Consider the following 19,250-nt stretch of genomic DNA (forward strand, 5'->3'; position numbering starts at 1 on the left):
AGACACTGCAGCTATTAAAAAAAGATCCAAATCAAACTTCTGGATGAAAATGACAATGCCTGAGATAAAAAAAAAATACATTGGATGGTTTTACCAGCAGATGAGGCAATGCAGAAGAAAAGATTAATGAACTCGAAGACAAACTATCCAAATGAAACACACAGCTAAAACTGAAAACAACAACAAACATGAACAGTGCATCAGTGAGCTAAGGCACAACCTTAAACAAGCAAATATATATGTAATTGTAGTCTGTGAAAGGGAGTCAGAAAAAAATATTTAAAGAAATAACAGCCATAATTTTTTTCCAAATTTGTTGAAGACTACGTATTTACAGATCCAAGAAGCACCGTGAACCCTAAACATAAGAAACTAAAAAATTACACTCAAGCACATAATTATATTTCTAAAAAACAATATTAAAGAGGAAATCTTAAAAGTAGCCAGATTTTGCAACTGTCCTATAAGTTTAAAACTATTTCAAAATCTCAAAGTTGGGGGAAAAAAAAGCAACCAGAGGAAAAAGAGCCAGTACATTCAGAGGAACAGGGGTAAGGATTACAGCAGATTCCAGTCAGAAACTGTCAGACTAGAATTCTATACCCAGAAAAACACCTTCCAAAATAAAGTCAAAAATAAAGCCTTTTCCAGACATACAAAAACTGAAAGAATTAACCACCAGCAGACTTGCACTACAAGAACAGTATTGTAAGGTTCTTAAATTATATGCAAAGTAGAGGTTGTGATAAGTTAAAGATGTATAATTCTTAAAGTATTCGTTGAGAGAATTACAGCTAGTAAGCTAACAAAGGAGATAAAATGGAACATAAACAATATTCACTTGATCCAAAAGACAGAAAGAGGGGGAAACGGGAACAAAGAACAGAAGGGACAAATAGAAAACAAACAGCTAGATGGTACATCTAAATCCAACCATATGAATAATGACAGTAGATACAAATGGTCTAAATACCCCAATTAAAAGGTAGAGATAATCATAATGATTAAAACCCAAGATCCAACTAGATGCTGCCTATAAGAAATACACTTTAACTATAAAGATACACATAGGTTAAAAGTAAAAGATGGAAAAAGATACGATATTCACACTAATCAAAAGAAAGCTGCAATGGCTATATTAATATCAGTCAAAGTAGATTTCAGAGCAAAGAATATTATCAGGGATAGAGGGACGTTTCATATCATAAGAGGGTCAATTCATCAAGAGGACATAACAATCCAAATGTTTTTGCACCAAATACAGAGCTTCAATACAAATGAAGCAAAAACCAATAGAACTGCGAAGAGAAAGAGACAAACGCACAACAGTAGAGATTTTAACACCCCTCTCTCAATAACTGACACAGAAAAGCAATGAGGAGATAGAAGACTTGAACAACGCTATCAACCAACTTAACCTCATTGACTCTTCTAAAACACTTCACCCAACAATAGAATACGCATTCTTCTCAAGTGCTCATGGAACATATTTTGGCCCCTAAGACAAGTCTCAACGAATTTTAAAGGACTCTACTCAAACAAAGCATCTTCTCTAACCACTATGGAGTCAAATTAGAATCAATAACAGAAAGCTATCTGGAAAATCCCCAAATATTTGGAAACTAAATCAACACAATTCTAATAATCCATAGGTCAAAGAAGAAACCAAAAGGGAAATTAGAAAGTATTTTAAATGGTGTAAAAGAGCAATGTATCAAAATTTGTGGAATGCAGTCAAAGCAGTACTTAGAAGGAAATAACTTTGTTAGTAAAGAAAGGTCTCAATGACCTCAGCTTCTACTTTAAGAAATCAGAAAAAGAACAAATTAAACCAAAAGTGAGCAGAAGAAAAGAAATAATAAAATAGGTGACGGCAGAGACCCATGCCTTAGTTATCCTAAGATCCCCCTTAGCTGGCACCTAAAATGGGGATCAAAAATTATTCAACTTGCCAGTATTTTTATTTTGAAGTACTTTTTTCCTCATGCCTTTGTTTTCCTTATGGATTAATACAGAACATCTCTTTCCTTACACCACAGCATCACCTAAACCATCAGTACCTGGTAGATCAACAGTTTCTTTTGGGTTACGTGCCAGTTATTATAACAACAGCTCTAACCATACATAGCTTTCCTGGGAATGAGGGAGCGCCAATATTCAGGGACAGGACTGGCAAATGTAATGCTCCTGTAACTATTTACAAACAGAATCTGGTTAAGATGAAGTTCATCACTTCAGAAGTAATTCACTTGTCTTAAGAATCTAGAAAATAGACTTAATGGATAATAGTGTATCAGAGGATGTCTTGTAGTTCTCAAAGAAAACAGATTCTAATGGAATGGACCGCCACCAGGAGGCAGGCAATCAAAAGACTGGCACTTTACCCATTCCAAATCTTACGTTGAGATGCCCAGGGTACAAAAGGCCCTGGAGTATCACACAGAGGACAACTGGAGTTTCCTGAGGGACCTCAACAACACAGCAGCGACCTGTGACCAACTCCAGGGCAATGCTCTCTGCTCATCATCTACCAAGGTAACTACCCACTGCCTATCTGTTTTAGGGCAATTATTAACATACAGAAGGGATGTAAGAGGGAAAACTATTAACACTTCTTTTTCAAATTGAAAAATGAAGCCAGGTTTTATCTGACAGAAAGCCAGACTGACTTGGCTGATTGATTTGATAACGAAGACTAGCTCTGCCAACTAGTTTATAAGGAGGGCATTTTCCATGAATTGAATCAGTTAAAAGGCTGTGACTAAGACAAAACAAACAAATATGTTTAAAGTAGAAATATGCCAGAAATTATATTCTCCACAACTATTAAACTTATAATAAACATTTTTAGATGTCAACTTTAAAATGTGCAAGGAGTTTTGAAAAATTCTTTTAAGGGGGTCCAGTACCAAAAAAAAGTTTGAAGAATCTGTTCTGTATATTGATATAGGGTAGCAATTTGCTATTTCAGAGGCATGGCTTGAGCAGGTGAGTATCAGTACATATGTCTCCACTGCACTCAATCAACTGGCTAAGTTAAAACTTAGATCCTATGTGCTGTCCTATGCCCTGGCACGGGAAGCTGGGGTTTTAGGACTACTAAACATCCTCCTGCTCGTGCCTCAGCCTACAATTATAAAATGAAGAGGACCAGGCACTTGCCTCATTTGGCACCAATGAAACAAAGATATTAAAGATAAAACTGCAGTGATGAAAAAGGTGAAATCCCCTAATCTATTTCCATTTTAGGAAATAAAACCGGAAAATCCAGTTTTGGTGAAAACTCCCTGAAGAAAACTTCCGTAACTTTAGAAGAAAAAGAGAAGTGCACCATGAGAAGACACTCAGTCTCTTGGATGACCTTTGTTGATTCATCGTGAGAAACTAGTCCCCATCAAGGTCCCAAGTTCAAGGTGAATGCCTGTTAACAAAGATGTCCTTTTTCCCCCTGAAAGAAAGTTACGGTGTACAAAATTAACTCAGTTTTAAGCATAGGAGTTTGAGATATACCATGTAAATTAAAGTTCTATGGAAGCAAGAGTCTGCACAGAAACACAACATAATTTCTCTTCTTTTTTTGCTCTCATAAGGGCATGAATCTCCTTCAGATTAGATATGTGCCAAGTGTATTGGGGAGGGAGGGGGAGGGCACGGTATTGAGGCCAGCATGTAAAACCCAACCACCTAAAATGATCAAAAAATTTCTCAACCAATCCAAAATTGATCAGAGCAAACTAAACAATTCTTACATACTGAGCATTTTGCAGCCAATCCAAGTTTGATCAGTGGGAGCCAAACAACTCTTACATGCTGTGCCTCTTTGTCACAGCTACTTTATCCTTACTCTCCCCACCCCACCCCCATGAAAAGGCAAACTATCAGGCTTATTAAAACAACAGTAAACATTTTCAGTTTCTTAAAAATGATTTCAGAATCTCATTCTAAAACTGCGATTGTCTGAATGAATGCAAACAGCTTTTACCAGCTGATCACTCTGCACTGAGGGAAGACTGCAGAGCGAAGAGCAAGGGCAAGTGTGTGAAACCCACCCAATGGCTGCCTTCAGCAGACAGACATCAGGGCTGTTCGGGGGTGGAGGGTAGCTGGGAGAATTCTGGGAAGGTTTATACCAAGCCAGCTCTTAGACACAATTCAGAAAAGGAATGTTTTTGCTACATAACTATTTACCCTCCAGATCCTATTTTTACTTCAGATACAGATTAGACAAGAAGATACTATAACAAACAAAAGAATATACCCAAGAGGTGAATGAAAAAAGGAAAAAAGTTAACTGTGACTATAAATGCATCACTGAGTGCCATTAGAAGGACCTTATCCTTCCCCCTAAATTACCCCCTAAAATGTTTCTGTATGACCCTGGGCAAGTCATTTTAACCTGTGTGAACTGCAAAATGTGGGGAATGAACTGGACAAACCTTGAAGACCTTAGTTCTAACGTTCTATGGATTCAAGTTCAATCTCAAGGCATTAGCCAAAGCAACATAAGAATTTAGCTATGTGGGATGGAGAAAGGGCCAACCAGGCTGATTATATGGTTGGTTTCTACCAACAGGACTATTCAATTGTGTCACACCTCAGACTAAGATTTAGCAGTTTATTCTTAATCTTGGTGATCTAAACTACCTTTCCCCACCTTTTCTTTTACTTTATTTTTGAGAATTTTTTTCACACAATGTAGGCAGTTTTCTTCATGTTTTGGTAAGAAGAGTCATACATCTCCAGCCGAGAAGGAGGGAAGACTGAAGCAAAGAGGCCAGGGGTTGATGGAGCAGCCTGGAAAGCGTCATAAAACAGAAACAAGGGCAGCTAACATCTCCAGTTTCCTGACTGACCCCACAGAAAAGGGCCATAACCCACCTCCTTTTCAAGCTTCCTGGAAAACCTGGCCACTGCATCCTACCTTTGTTATTCATTTATTTATTTTAAAGGAAGGTGAATCTTTAGAAGGAAATCTTTTCTTAGGTACTATGTTGTGTTTAGTCTTTTTGAGCCCATATTTAAGGACAATGTACCTATCATTTTAGTCATTGCTTCCTGAACACCATGAGGGGCCTTAAAATGCTGAGCCAGTGTTAAACACAATATCATTGTTGTGAACTGTTAAAATAAATTCTGCAAAGTTTTAGGACCAGTTAATTTATCTACAACCATAGAAAGAAAGAGGCAGTATGTGCTCAGCTAAATTTGGACCGAGTCAAAATCCTGGGTTCTAGCACCAGCTTTACCTTCAACCAGTATCTCTGGGCCTGTCCCTCTTCTGTAAAGTAAAGGGGTAGTGGGATAATCTTTAAAGGTTTTAACCTGAAGCTTCTCAGCCATCCATTTTCACAACTTTCAAAGTCAACTCCATATTTAAAGGAGAACCAGTGGGCAACAGGCTTGCCAAATCAGATCAGTACTCATAGGGTTCCTTTCTGTCTGGGGAAACATGTAGGCCCAAGACATCATTATGAACTCTGTGTACATAGAGTGACTCTACTTCAACAACTTTTTAGAAATCTCCGACCACCAAGGTTTATCTTTTTAATGTCTACAGTGTCCAGGCTTTCCATAACTCACACTCTCTACTCCAAAGCTGCTAAATGTCCTCTTTCTCCAGGTTGCTGATGCTCTACCTGAGTGCTACCAATTTCCCCAGCCTCTGTCCTTCTTTGTAGTTCACTTTCCACCTAATTGATCTGGGGAAAATGTAGGTGATTATGACCAATTCTAGACAACTCATTTTGAAAGAATCAATGAGGAAATAAGTCAGCATGTATTGAACTCCTCTGTGCCAGACTAAGTCTTCAGCTCTTTATGGACTTTATCCAATTTACTCCATACCACAACCTTGTGAAGTATTCACACCACCATGTTTATGATGAAGAAACAGACTTGGAGAGGTTGAGTAACTTGCTCAAGGTCATACCGCTGCAAGCAGCAGAAACAATATTTAAGTTCAGGTCTCTACCACAAAGCCTGCGCTCTTAACCCCCGTGGTATACCGCCTCAGATGAGGGAACTGCAGAAGGTATGGACAGCACATCATGTGAGAAATGGAAGAAGACACCTACTGTTTTGCAGGAAGACAAGCCAGCAGTTTTCAGATATTGAAGGTCCTTGGATCACTTTTCTGGGTTGTTCCAGAAGATAAAACTGGAGCAAATGGGTAGTGCTTACAAGACAGGTTTCAGTTTGACATAACAAAGAACAATGACCGTGATTAGGTCCGCAGTGGAATGGGCTGGATGACCACCCGCCAATGACGCCAAGGAAGAATGATCCCCACACTGGGTGGGCAGCTGGCCTATGACAGCTGGTGACCCGAAGACTGAATCCTGTGAGGCTGCCAAATTCACAAGTGTTGTAAGAAATGGTTTAAAATAAAAAGGCTGTCCGGGCTTAAGTTTAATGAGGCTGTTCCTATAGAGGTACAGTTTTGCTCACTGAATTCATCCCACAGCTGTACTCAGCTGGATTGGAAATGAATACCAGCAAAATATTTGTCTCCCTTATTCTCCTGTGGTTTCTGTGAGACTTCAACAATTAATGACTCTTTGAACATCAAAGGACTTTACTCAACTGAAGCTCCAGTCGATGGGGTTGACTCTTGGTATAGTCTTATCTATTATCTGGTTTTAGAATCAGAGTACCTGACTCCACCTTTTGGAGTCATTTTTAAACTCATTTTTTAAAAATACCTTCTAGTTGACTCAATGACAATTACTTTGAGCCAGAAACCAATTTTGCAACAATATAATACAATCAGTTTGATGTATGAATTCAATCTTATCTGAAAATAGCATTTTTTCTTTTTCTAATGGGCTATTATACTACATTAAATGATGCCCATACATTTTTTTTTGAAAAAGGCTCTTTCTTCTATAGACTATTTTATATAACTCCAGCTGCTTTGGTAAACATCCTCCTCACAAATGGCCAAACATTTTAAAGGTATACAGTTCAACGGTTCTGATTAAGCAATACCAACTCCACAATGCTGATTCTGCATTCAATTACTTTAAGTCAACAGGGACTGCCTCATGTATACTGCTCAGGTCAAAGAAAGAATTAGGGCAGGACAGATTCTTGTTCTTTGACAGAACACTGTAGATAATTTTGAAACATATGCTTTGGGGAAGAGAGGTGCTTCTAAATTGATCTCTCCTTATCTTTTTCAAGTTCTCCAAAACACCCAAGTTTGGAACTCTTTATGTTCCTCAGAAACAAATGTTATGTTAAAGAGGAGTGGCCCTTGTGGTGAGGAATACACAACTATATGACAGTACTGTGAACAACTGATTGTACACTGTGGATGATTGTTTGGTATGCGAATATATCTCAATAAAACAGGGAAGAAAAAAAAAAGAGGAGTGGCCTGGGAATCTAAGTTGTCAAATGACTTTTGAGGTTGTCTTGTTGTCTTTTTGAACTTCTGTTCTTTCACCTGTAAAAAGGAGTAAAATCACTGCTTTGCCTACTTCACAAAGTTACTGTGATGCTCAGGCTAGATACTGCATGTGCAAACTCAAGCCAGATTACTGAGGTCTTCAAATCAGCAAACTCAATCATAGCATTTTCCAGAATCCTCACCTGCATTAATCACAGGGCCTTAAGAGAGTCCACTCTCCACAAGCCTCAGCTAAAGGGACAACTGTTTACAAGTAACATAGCTTGCTTTCCTCTGGCTGGCTGAGTTCTAACCCACGGTGTAAATTTGTTTTAAGACAGAAAGATTTTGCTTGGTCACATGAAAATGCCTTAAATAGGCAATACTATAATTAGCTCTGGCTGGTCTCATCTCCCAAAGTCACTACTATCTCATCAACTTTTATTTTCTTTAATAAATCCTTTCCTTCTTTTGTCTGACCACCAAGGTTTATCTTCCTAATGCCTACAGGGTCCAGGCTTTCCATAACTCACACTCTGAACTCCAAAGCTTCTTGCTCACACACCCCTTATAAAAAAAATGTCCCTGGCTAGCTGCCATGGGTTTCTCTCCCCACTTCCATTTTAAGTAATTTTTATTTGACTCTCTGAATCTTTTTTTTTTTTTTGAAATAAATTCAAAGTTATAGGAACAGTTGCAAAAACAATACAAACCCCATACACAGACCTCCAGCATACCCCTCCCCCTTCCCCGATACCCCAATCCACCAACTTTAACACGCTGTGACATTGCTATTTCTTCCCTCCCTATCTATTATCCATCATCTATTGCTCTGTCTTCTGAACATATGAGAGCTAGTTGCACACATCCTTGAACAAACACTATAATTCACATACACACTTCCCATGAACAAGAACATCTCTGAATCTCTTCTGCAACAAAGGCAAACGCCAAAACTTGCTGGCTTCCTTTTAAAGAAAACCTGACTTAAGCTGTTGTAAGTTAGGCCTCTAGCAAGATGCTGGTGTAGTCACAGCTGATTCCTGTGCAAACCCTAGCATCTCAGACTGGTCCCTCGGGTCACAGGAGACAGCTTCCAAAATTTGATGTCATATTTTTTAATCCCTATTTCTATGGCAGATGACCCATTTTGACCGAAGGGGCCCTGGATTCTCTTTCAGCTCTTGATATTTTTGTATGAACTGTACCACTGCTTTTCTGTAGATAGTTAATACTGATACAACTTAACAGGAAGTGGAACAGGGGGTACATGAGGCACAGTGTCTTCCTGTGGCTAAGTTATTTACAAAAAGGCAGATTTTCTTTCCAATACTTAAAACATTCACCTCAGGACTAACTTGTGCTCCTCCACAGGTAATAAACTAATAAACTGAATCATTTCCAATCTCTCTCAAAGCTGTATTACTTGTCCAAATGCTGAAAAAAATGTCGAAATAGTCAGAGTCCATATTAAATCCACATACCAAAAGAACCAGAAAGAATTGTTTCATATCATAAAACTCAGATCAGTCACAGAGCCAAGATATTAGAGACAAAGTGACCCCAGTGAGCCAGGCTCCCTTTGGTTAATCAGAAAGGCTTTCTTTCAGCACTGGAAAGAAAAATGATCACTTTCTCCTTTTTGGTCCTTAGAAATTTACTGCCAAAAAAAAAACAGGATCAGATGTGTCACAAATATGTCATTTACAAAAGATTCACCTTAGACCCAAAGACACAAATAGGTTGAAAGTGTAAGGATGGAAAAATACATTCCATGCAAATAGTAACCAAAAAAGAGCTAGGGTAGCCCCTGGAAGAAGGTCAGAGTGAATGGAGCTCAGAAAGGGGGGCGGGAGGGAGGCATGGAGAGGTGGGTGGGGCCAGGGCTCCCAGGCTGTGGCACAAATCGTGGTATAAACATTTAATACACTCCTGCAGCCAGATGCCCTCAATGTGACCAGTGGCATATGTCAAACGGGTAGGTTCATAAAAGCAAAAAGGTGTACTCTGGGCCCACACTTCCCTGAACCCCTAAGGCACAAACCCTCTGCTATCTTTCCAGGTGACTTACTTATCAGGTAGGTATGGGGAAATATCCAGCTCACAACACCATTTTATGTAAAACTGACTTTTCAAAAAATTTTAAAGCTTGTCTCTAACTCTCTTAGACTTAACCCAATGATTCTATTTTGTATAGTGTCACCCTTGGTCTTCCTTGGCTGATCCTAAGTAGGTTAAATACCTTGGGTGTTGATCTAAGATATCTTGGACATGAGTTTAAAACACCTTTTGTATATTCACCCAGCCAACAAATTGGTTTAATACAGTGGCATTTTACCAGATTTTTTCATATTTGGTTATGAGTTATTCTCTAATTATGTATGTATAAATAGAGCAAACTAGCTAACTTAGAAGAGAAACAGGTTACTAAGTAAGTACTTAATGGTCCTACTCCAGATTGTAAATCAGGCTAAGCTGCAATAAATAAAATACTCAGAAAGGGCAGCTACAGCTACAAAGTTAGACCGAAAAACATGCCGTGAGAGACAAAAGGGGAAGAAGCAAGGAAGAAGCAGTTGCTGCTCTGACAGAGAAAAGTACAAAACTTCTCTCCCTGGCAATACCAGAGATCACCATCCCCCCTCTCCTAACTTACCTCCCAATTCCCCACCCCACCAAGGACCCACTCCAGAGCAAGACTAATAATCTCCCCTCTTAGGTCTACAACACTTTCACTTTTAGGAAACATTTCCCCCCAGATTCTTCCACTCCATCCACATTACAAGCCTGAAAACGATCCCTTTTTCTGGATATGTATAGCAAAGTGAGCCTGGAAATACCCACACTGTTATACATCTGCCTGAAACCCCAGTTCCCATTTTCTCCGACTCCCACATGCTTCTGAGAGGAACCAGCTCAGAGCCCACGGGTGGCATGGAAACCGAAGAGGAAGGAGGGTACTGCTGGAGATGGATGGATGAACCTGTCAATGGCAGGGAGGAGCATCAAGCTTGAAAGGCAGACTCCTGAGACTTGCCCTTCTACTTTGGGGAAAGCTCGGACAGCAGGCTTTTAGTCCACCAGAACGCCTGAAGAGTGCCCACCTATTCCCACGAAGAGCCTTTCTCCCTGGCCTAAGCGCTCACAGAGGTCAGCAAGGGGCTCCACTCCCCGAGACACAAACGGAGCGTCCATCTCTCAGTCAAGGGGGCACTACGCTTCCGAACATTAGGGGTCCTGCCCAACCCAAGGGGCAGTCCACCCGGACCTCTCAAGCTTCAAGGGGCTGCCCAAGAAGCTCAGCCGTCCACACCTATCACTCAGCGGCCCAGACCTGTCACCAGGCCCTGCCGGAGGTGCCGGGGAGCAAAGGGGCCCCCTCCCAGCCCGCGCGGACGGGGCGCGCCGCCTACCCGGAGCTCGCCTTCGGTGCGGTGCAGTCCCAGGCGCCGCAGCCCCACCGCCAGGTCGTTGACACACAGGCCGCCGTCGCGGTTAACGTCGAGAGTCTGGAAGAGGCTCCACAGGCGCAGCCGGTGGTCCGGACCCCCACAGACGGCGCCGCCGCACGGGTCTCCCACTGACGCCGGCGACGAGGCGGACGACGAGGCGGCAGCGGCGGCGTCCGGCGGCGGGGAGGCCACGCAGCGGCACAACACACTGCTCACCATCGGGCGCGAGACAGGGGCACCGGGCGCGGGGCGAGAGCGGCGGGCCGGCGGGCAGAGCGCGGAAGACACGCCGGGTTTGCCCAGATGGCAAGCGCGAGCTGCGAGTAGCCGGCAAGCTGGCGGGAGGGGTCGCTTCCGGGAGTCCCGCCCAGCCGCGCGCCGCCTTGATGGCCACGCCCCCAGGGGCGCCGCCGGCCAGCCACAGGTTCGGACGGCGACCTGGGCGGGGCGAGAGGCGGGGGCGGAGCCTGCCCGGGGACGGCCCACTCCACCCAGGACTACCTGGATCAATGTGGTGGGCGGGGCGACCCCAGTTCAGCCCGGGGCCGATTCAAACTGAGGGAAGCCGGGATTGGCTAGAGAGAGAAAATCACGCAGCGATAGGCAGAAGTCATGAGATTGGCAGACGGAAGGCCCAGTGTCCAATTTCCATTGCGAAAAGCTGTTTAGGCTGCGGAATCATAAACTTAGGAGGAGCGGTCGTGTGCAGAAAGATCGGAGTCTCCGGCGGAAAACAGAATTAGTGTTAAGGGAAATTATGAACTGCAGTTGCAAGGCAAAAATTTGTGTTCGTGGATGGAATTTAAAATTATTTGGCCAACGGCTCAAGGCCGAAAGAAACAGGTATCCTCAGTAGGCTGGATTTTGCTAGTCTAACTCTCTAAACCGCCAATAAAACAGCTGAATTTAAAGGCGTAAGAGTCGTAGTAGTGATTGAATGACAGAATGACTTTCCAATGGAAGTGAAGAAAGGCTAGATGGGCGGTGTGCTTTGTAGCGACAGACACATCTTTAGGCCAATGATCAGGCCAATTCAAATAAGTGGGCGGGCTCCTTGGCTGAGCGACAGACAAAAAGAACCAATGAGCGACGTGATATTTGAGCTGCGCCCAGCCGGCAGGGCAGATTCCCCGGGAGAAGTGCTGGGAGGCGGGAAGAGGGGAAGTGGGCGGATCTCCGCACACCCCAGCGGAAGAGGCAGATTCAGGAAGCCATTACGCAGCTGGCTGGCAGCGTCTGGGCCGGTCAGGGCTGGGCCCTACGCACTTTGCGTAGTGAGGGGGGTTACCAAGGCTTGATGCTTGGCCTTGGGCAAGCCCGGCCTATCCCCTGTAGGGGATAGGTGAGGGGCGAGGCTGAGGAAGAAGAGAAGGGAAATTTGGGCGGTTGAGGGGATTATAATTTCTTTTAAAAGGGGGAGGGGAGAAGCCATGGCTGTCCCAGCCAAGAAGAGGAAGATGAACTTCTCTGAGCGGGAGGTGGAGATCATCGTGGAGGAGCTGGAGCTGAAGAAGCACCTGCTGGTGAACCATTTCAACGCTGGGGTCCCTCTGGCCGCCAAGAGTGCGGCCTGGCACGGTATCCTGAGAAGGGTCAACGCAGTGGCCACCTGTCGTAGGGAGCTGCCCGAGGTCAAGAAGAAGTGGTCTGACCTCAAGACTGAGGTCCGTCGCAAGGTTGCCCAGGTCCGGGCAGCCGTGGAGGGTGGCGAGGCCCCGGGGCCCACTGAGGAGGATGGAGCTGGTGGGCCTGGGACAGGTGGTGGCAGTGGCGGTGGTGGCCCAGCTGTAGCCCCTGTACTGCTGACCCCCATGCAACAACGCATCTGCAACCTGCTGGGTGAGGCCACCATCATCAGCTTGCCCAGTACCACAGAGATTCACCCCGTGGCCCTTGGACCCACAGCCACTGCAGCCGCCGCCACGGTCACCCTGACACAGAGTGAGTGACCTCTCTTGCCCAGTTCAGCGTGCATAAATGGGAAGGGCCAGCAAGAGCTGGGGCAGCCTGGGGAAGGTTGGCTGCCAAGGGTCAATGGTCAGATGATGGTTTGGGAAGACCATGAGGCCTTCCAGAATCTCCTCAGACATAAGTGATCTTTTTCTCTTTGGGATTTTCTCAGCATGTAGTCTGCACTTCTGACGAGCTGGATAGCTTTCTACTGTGTTTTGCCACCATTTATGTCCATGACTCATCCCCACTTGCTGAACTGTGTGGTCCTTGACTACAGAGACCATGTCTGTTTCCGCACAGGACTTGGCACATAGTAGGCAGTCAGGACTTAGTTGTTGAATGAATATGTGGGAATGATAATGTCCAAGTGGGACATGGATTCTGAACAAAGATATTGTGATTTCAGTGTGGTGAACATCCCTCAGGCACTGCTGGGTGCCTCGGGAACCTCATGGTTCCTGCTATTGATCTACTCATGCATTCATTCATCCATTAAATTTTAGCACTTACTCTGTGCCAGGCCCTGTGCTGGCTGCTGGGATTTCCAAGGTGTCTAAAATATAGACCAGTTATATTCTAGTAGAACAGATAAGACACATAAATGAATAACTGCGCTGTCAGTTGGGAGTACCTAAAGACTCCAGAGGAGAAAGGTATTGCAGCTGGGAGATTGAAGGCGGACTTGACCTTTACCACATGCATGGAAGCCCAAACAGTCCACCTAGGATCCCTTTAAAGGTTTTCAGCTATGAATGACAACACAATTTTCTTTGGTTGGATTTTTTAGTTCAGACATTTGTGCCAGTGGTGGTTCACCCTGCTTGTTTGTGATGGGCTCTGAATTGTATCAATCAGTGATTTTCACTGGAGCTTAGGGGAGTTGGGTGTGTGTATGATAGCCATCCCTCCTCTTGAAGTTGCTGTTAGGAAGGCATCACATTTCTCAAATATATTGAGGTGAGAAAAGAGGGGACAAACACAAACAAGTTGCTGTTCTGCAACAGGAAGGATCTGTAGGTATCCCATTGACCAGGGTAATCAAGGAGACAGGTTATTGGGCACTTCTGCTGCTACTGCCCTACTCCCATCTCCTCTGCTTAGCCGCATGGGACGTGGAAGTCAAGAAAGCACCAAAGAAGGTAGGACTAGTCTGGCTGCAAGCAGCTTAGATAAAGCATCCCATACAAGATGCCTGCTGTGTGCTGGCAGAACAGGGAGCATGTGGTCCTGCCTCTGAGGTGCCTTTATTAGCTAGAAGCAGCCCAGCAGGGTGCTTACTAGCACATTGGGCTCTGGCGTCACAGAGACCTGGGTTTGCATCCTGGCTCTGCTGAAATTGCTGTGTGGCCTTAGGCAAGTCACTCCATATTTCTGAGTCTGTTTCCTTCTCTCTTAAAACGGAGATGACAATACCCACCTCTTGGTATTATTATGTGGTTTCATTGAGCTAATGAGTATAAAGGGCTTAGCACTATGGCTAGCACATAGGAGGCACTCCAAAATTTTTGCTAGTAATATTATTAACATCTTTGCTTTTGCCAGATCCGGGGCTGGCCCTTTGGTTACCAAGTAGATTAAGATTCTAAATCCTTTTGATTGTAGATTTATAGACAAATAGCTATAAAGACCTGAATTCCCCTTCCTCTTTCTCTAGGATGGGGCTTAATGGCCTCTCCACCCCATGCAGCCAGCTTCATTGCTTCTAGAAAGTGACCTGCCTCTGCCTTTGTTCTTTCTTCCCTGCAGTCCCCACAGAGACCACCTATCACACCTTGGAGGAGGGAGTGGTGGAGTACTGCACGACCGAGGCCCCCCCACCCCTGCCAGCCGAGGCCCCCGTGGAGATGATGGCCCAGCATGCAGACACATCCGTCAAGCCACAGGCGCTTAAGAGCCGCATCGCCCTCAATTCAGCCAAGCTGATCCAGGAGCAGCGGGTAACCAATCTGCATGTGAAGGAGATCGCCCAGCACTTGGAACAGCAAAACGACCTCCTGCAGATGATCCGCCGCTCCCAGGAAGTGCAGGCCTGTGCCCAGGAGCGCCAGGCCCAGGCCATGGAGGGCACCCAGGCGGCCCTAAGCGTCCTCATCCAAGTCCTCCGGCCCATGATCAAAGATTTCCGCCGCTACCTACAGAGCAATACTCCAAACCCCATTCCAGCCTCTGACCCTGGACAGGTGGCCCAGAACGGGCAGCCGGACAGCATCATCCAATGAGGACATGGGGTGAGCCAGGATGAAACTTCCATGGTCTTGTATGTGGGTTCTGTGATTGGCCTTAGTGCTGGCCATGTAAACAGCTCCCTCTCTGATAGACATTTAGGGGTCCGGTGTTTCTGAGAAATGGAAGAACTTGTTGGGCTTCTGGGACCCAGACTCTCTTACTCCCCAACCTGTGAGCTACATTGCTAAGAACTAGAAGATTGGTTAGCTGGGAGCCCAGGCACTGCTGATGGTACGTGTGTTGTCATGTGCCATGGCTTGTGACATGACCCAACTCGGTCTGGGACAGCTGTAAGGAAGGCTGTTGCTGGAGAGGGTCTTACAGCCAGGAGTCTGTGCTGAGCTGCCTCAGCCTAAGTGTCATCATTTTGAGTAAGACAATGTCATTGGTGCTGGCAGTAGCGCAATAATATCTTCCTCCCTTGGGAGGCAGGGTGACTAGGCCAGAGGAGGTAACCCCACGCTTTTCTTCTCGCTGTGCCTCAGTTCTCAGGGGACTCCGGTTAATGCTATGTTCTCTCCCATTCCTCTGGGCACAGCAGGGGCATTTGCTCATGCCTGGGGGTGCGTCTGCAATACATCCAGGATGTCAGCAGCTCTAGCTCAAAAATGACTGAGCCACCAGTCAGCCAGGCTCAGCAATGCTGGGCATGGTGGGGACTGGCGTGGCTGCCATCTGGTCTTCCACAGAGTCCCCTGGACAGCCCTGTTGTGCTTTGCCCCAACACCTTTTTGACTCGGGTCAAGCATCAGGCTTTGGGGTGCTGTAAATTGTAGAGAAATGAAGAGCAAACCCTTGCAGAAATGTGTTGCTCTGCTGCAGTGGCTCTGAGATGACCTGTTGGCTTTTTCCGGAAGGCTTGCTTCAAGCCAGTTGTATTTATTCTGTATGTGAACCCCTCCTGGGAAGGCCTCCAGGAAATGCATGCAGCTCTGTGGCCATGCCCTTTTTCCTTCCCTCTCTGCTGACTCCACATTTTCAAAATTCAGTGCAAAAAAAAAAAAAAAAAGCCTGCTGAACATCACACCCTGGATTCTTCCCCCTTGACATAAAAGGTAGCCCCTCATGGTCTTGCAAGACTCCCACTGACTGGCTGGAATGAACCCAAAACCATGACTGACATGGAATGTATGAGGTGGGAGGGTTGAAGTTGACCTCAGAAGTGGGACCCTTTGAATTCTGGCCTCCTTGCATCCTTTGCTTGGGGAAGAGCAGACTGAAGCTTGCAGAGCTGAAGGAGGTGGTGCTCCCTTGTTCCGTCTTCACACCCCTCAGACAAAACCAATGAAGTTTGTAAGGATTTTACCCAAATGGCATTTGATTGTTTCATCTGCAGAATCACCATCAATTACCAAGACACTTGCAGCTCCCCAGATCATTTTCCAAGTTTGCCGTTTGCTGCCGGTGCCTTGGCCACACGCAACTCATGCTTGCAACTCGAGGCCCCAGATCTCAATAAAAAAATGCAAGATGCTTCCCTTCTGGGCATGCCCATTAAGAATTGCAATCATGGGAAGATGCCCACCAAAAGAATTGGGAGGTGACTGTCATATCACCAGCCTCTCTACTACAGAGAGGTGGAGAAGCATCAGGCCCAGGGAGAGAGTTGGGTGGCAGAGGAAGAGCTCTGCACAGCATGGCTGGAAAGCCACAGCCCCTGGCAGCCTCACTTCATGGAGTCTGGATGGCTCCCACCAGGGGAGCGGCAGGGACTTCTTGAGGGTTTGCAACTTGATTTGGTTGTTCTTCAGGGTTGGAAATCTGAGCCAATAGTGTGTCTCCTTCAGTTGGCTATAAAGAGGAAGTCTGGAGCACTTGAACTTACTAGTTCCTTCCAGGTCATAGTTTTAAATTAAAGAAATGTCACTTTTTTATACATGAGTCTCTGTGTCTTTACTGGTTATATATAGAAGAAATGTGGGCTAGCAAAGAGCCAGGGCTGGCAAACTGGCCCACAGGCCAAACCTGGTCTGCTGCCTGTTTTTGTTAATAAAGTTTATTGGGACATAGCCACATCCATCCACCTGTTTATTGTCTATGGCTGCTTTTGCCCTGCGGAGAGCAGAGACATCTGACCCACAAAGTTGAAAATATTTGCTCTCTGGCCCTTTATAGAAAAAGTCTAAAACACTGCTGTAAACACTGGTTTAGAGCAGTGTTTGAGACTCTGAGTGAGAATCACCTGGAGCATTTGTTAAGTATACCCAACCCTGTGCCTCACCCAAAACCCAGACTAGACCCTGGTTGGGGGTGAGGGTGGGAGGTTGCTCTAAGAATATGCATTGTAAACAAGTTCTCTGGGTGATTCTGATACTTCCTGAAGACAAAGAACTGTGGCTCAGAGACTGGAAGACTTAAACCCAGCTGGAATCCGGACCATGCCCCAGGGAGTGCTGGCCCTTAGGAGTTTCTACTGAACAGTTGGAAGTGCTACCAAGACTAGATGCTCATTGAAGATTGGCCTTTGTTCTGGATGTATCCCAGCCCTCCTGGGCATAATTATCACTCTCCCAGCATTTAGTAATAATAAAAAGGCAATTTTTTTTTTATTAAATTCAGTTTTATTGAAATACATTCACACACCATACAATCATCCATGATATACAATCCACCGTCCACAGCATGACAACATAGTTATGCGTTCATCACCACAATCTATCTCTGAACATTTTCCTTACATCAGAAAGAACCAGAACAAGAATAAAAAATAAAAGTGAAGAAAGAACACCCAAATCATCCCCCCATCCCACCCCATTTGTCCTTTAGTTTTTATCCCCATTCCTCCACTCATCCATACACTAGATAAAGGGGGTGTGATCCACAAGGTCTTCACAATCACACTGTCACCCTTTGTAATCTACATTATTATATAATTATCTTCAGGAGTCCAGACTGCTGGGTTGGAGTTTGGTAGTTTCAGGTATTTACTTCTAGCTGTTCCAATACATTAAAGCCTAAGAGGTGTTATCTATATATGCATAAGAATGTCCACCAGAGTGACCTCTCGACTCCATTTGGAATCTCTCAGCCACTGAAACTATTTCGTCTCATTTTGCATCCCCCTTTTGGTCAAGAAAATACTCTCAGTCCAATGATGCCGGGTCCACATTCATCCCCGGGAGTCATACTCTGCGTTGCCAGGGAGATTTACACCCCTGGGAGTCGGGTCCCACGTAGGGGGGAGGGCAGCGAGTTCACCTGTCGAGATGGCTCAGTTAGAGAGAGACAGGGCCACATCTGAGCAACAAAGAGGTACTCAGGGGGAGACTCTTAGGCACCATTACATACAAGTTTAGACTCTCCTTTGTGGTAATGAGCTTCATAAGGGCAAGTCCCATGCTCGAGGGCTCAGCACATCAAACCGCCAGTCCCAATGTTTGTGACATCAACACCAGTCCAGGTGAGGATGTCCAACACATCCGCACCTTCCCCCAGATCCTCGGGGCTGGGGAGGGGGAGGCTGTAAATATATTTTTTATTATCTGCCCAAATTACTCCAGGATGTGTCACTATTTCACTCCAGCCTACACTAACCTACCGTATCTCACTTCCTATTCAAAGTTCCATGCAATTGTGGTGTTTGAACAAATCGACTGTAGAGTTGTATAAAAAGGCAATTTTTGAGCCCCTACTCTGTCCAGCCCTAGCAGGCATCATCTCATTGTCTCCCTGCCACAGCCCCATAGGTAGGTACTAATATTGTTCTCAGTTTGCAGACCACACTGAGGATCAGAGACGTTAAATAATTTGCCTCAAGTCAGAACTACCTTATTCCCGAGGGTGGCCCATGCTCTTAACTACAACTGCTCTTACCTCCTCTGACCTTGCTGCCAGTGAGATGCTGTAATCTGGAGATATTTGGACCTGACCTTGAAGAGTTTCTAGGTCAGAGAAGGAGGCAGCTCATGGTTTTCTTCTCGATGCTTGGAAGGGAAGATGGTGATCTCTTCTACTTCCTACGGGCTTTGGACTTATCAAAAGGGAAGGAAGGACGGGTTAACAAGATTAAACCTGTCACACCTTGATGGTGCTGGCGAAGAACTGTCATGAGGGTGATTTATCTGTGGTCCCTTATGAAATGTGGAGTTTTCTATAAAGGAAATCCTCCAAGCCACTGAGACTTAATACTTCAAGCATTGAAACCTTTTGTGTCTTAAACCATTTTGATAGAACCCAAAAAGGTGTTCCTTTTTACTAAGCCATGCTTCATGCAGTAGGGTTGCAACACA

General features: G+C 44.9%; 2 protein-coding genes across 2 annotated transcripts in view; one reads left to right on the top strand and one right to left on the bottom strand.

Moving 5' to 3' along the window:
- SLC25A25 (solute carrier family 25 member 25) overlaps window positions 1-11,171 on the bottom strand; it is a 33,126-nt gene extending 21,955 nt beyond the window's left edge. The window contains exon 1 of the mRNA XM_037797226.1: window positions 10,804-11,171. Within this exon, the coding sequence (XP_037653154.1) occupies window positions 10,804-11,061 (258 nt within the window). The 5' untranslated portion in view covers window positions 11,062-11,171. The remainder of the gene's footprint in view (window positions 1-10,803) is intronic.
- A 916-nt stretch (window positions 11,172-12,087) lies between these two features.
- NAIF1 (nuclear apoptosis inducing factor 1) lies at window positions 12,088-16,040 on the top strand. The gene is made up of 2 exons (XM_037797453.1): window positions 12,088-12,783; window positions 14,542-16,040. Exons 1-2 carry the CDS (start codon window positions 12,273-12,275, stop codon window positions 15,012-15,014), a joined length of 984 nt encoding a protein of 327 aa, XP_037653381.1. The 5' UTR covers window positions 12,088-12,272; the 3' UTR covers window positions 15,015-16,040.
- The last annotated feature ends 3,210 nt before the right edge of the window (window positions 16,041-19,250 follow it).

Source organism: Choloepus didactylus, chromosome 10, assembly GCF_015220235.1.
Source record: "Choloepus didactylus isolate mChoDid1 chromosome 10, mChoDid1.pri, whole genome shotgun sequence".
In the NCBI taxonomy this organism is placed as follows: Eukaryota; Metazoa; Chordata; class Mammalia; order Pilosa; family Megalonychidae; genus Choloepus; species Choloepus didactylus.

Coding starts and splice junctions, on each gene's coding strand:
- NAIF1 (XM_037797453.1), top strand. CDS start 12,273: ATGGCTGTCCCAGCCAAGAAGAGGAAGATGAACTTCTCTGAGCGGGAG. Junction 12,784..14,541: donor CACGGTCACCCTGACACAGA/GTGAGTGACCTC, acceptor TCTTCCCTGCAG/TCCCCACAGAGACCACCTAT.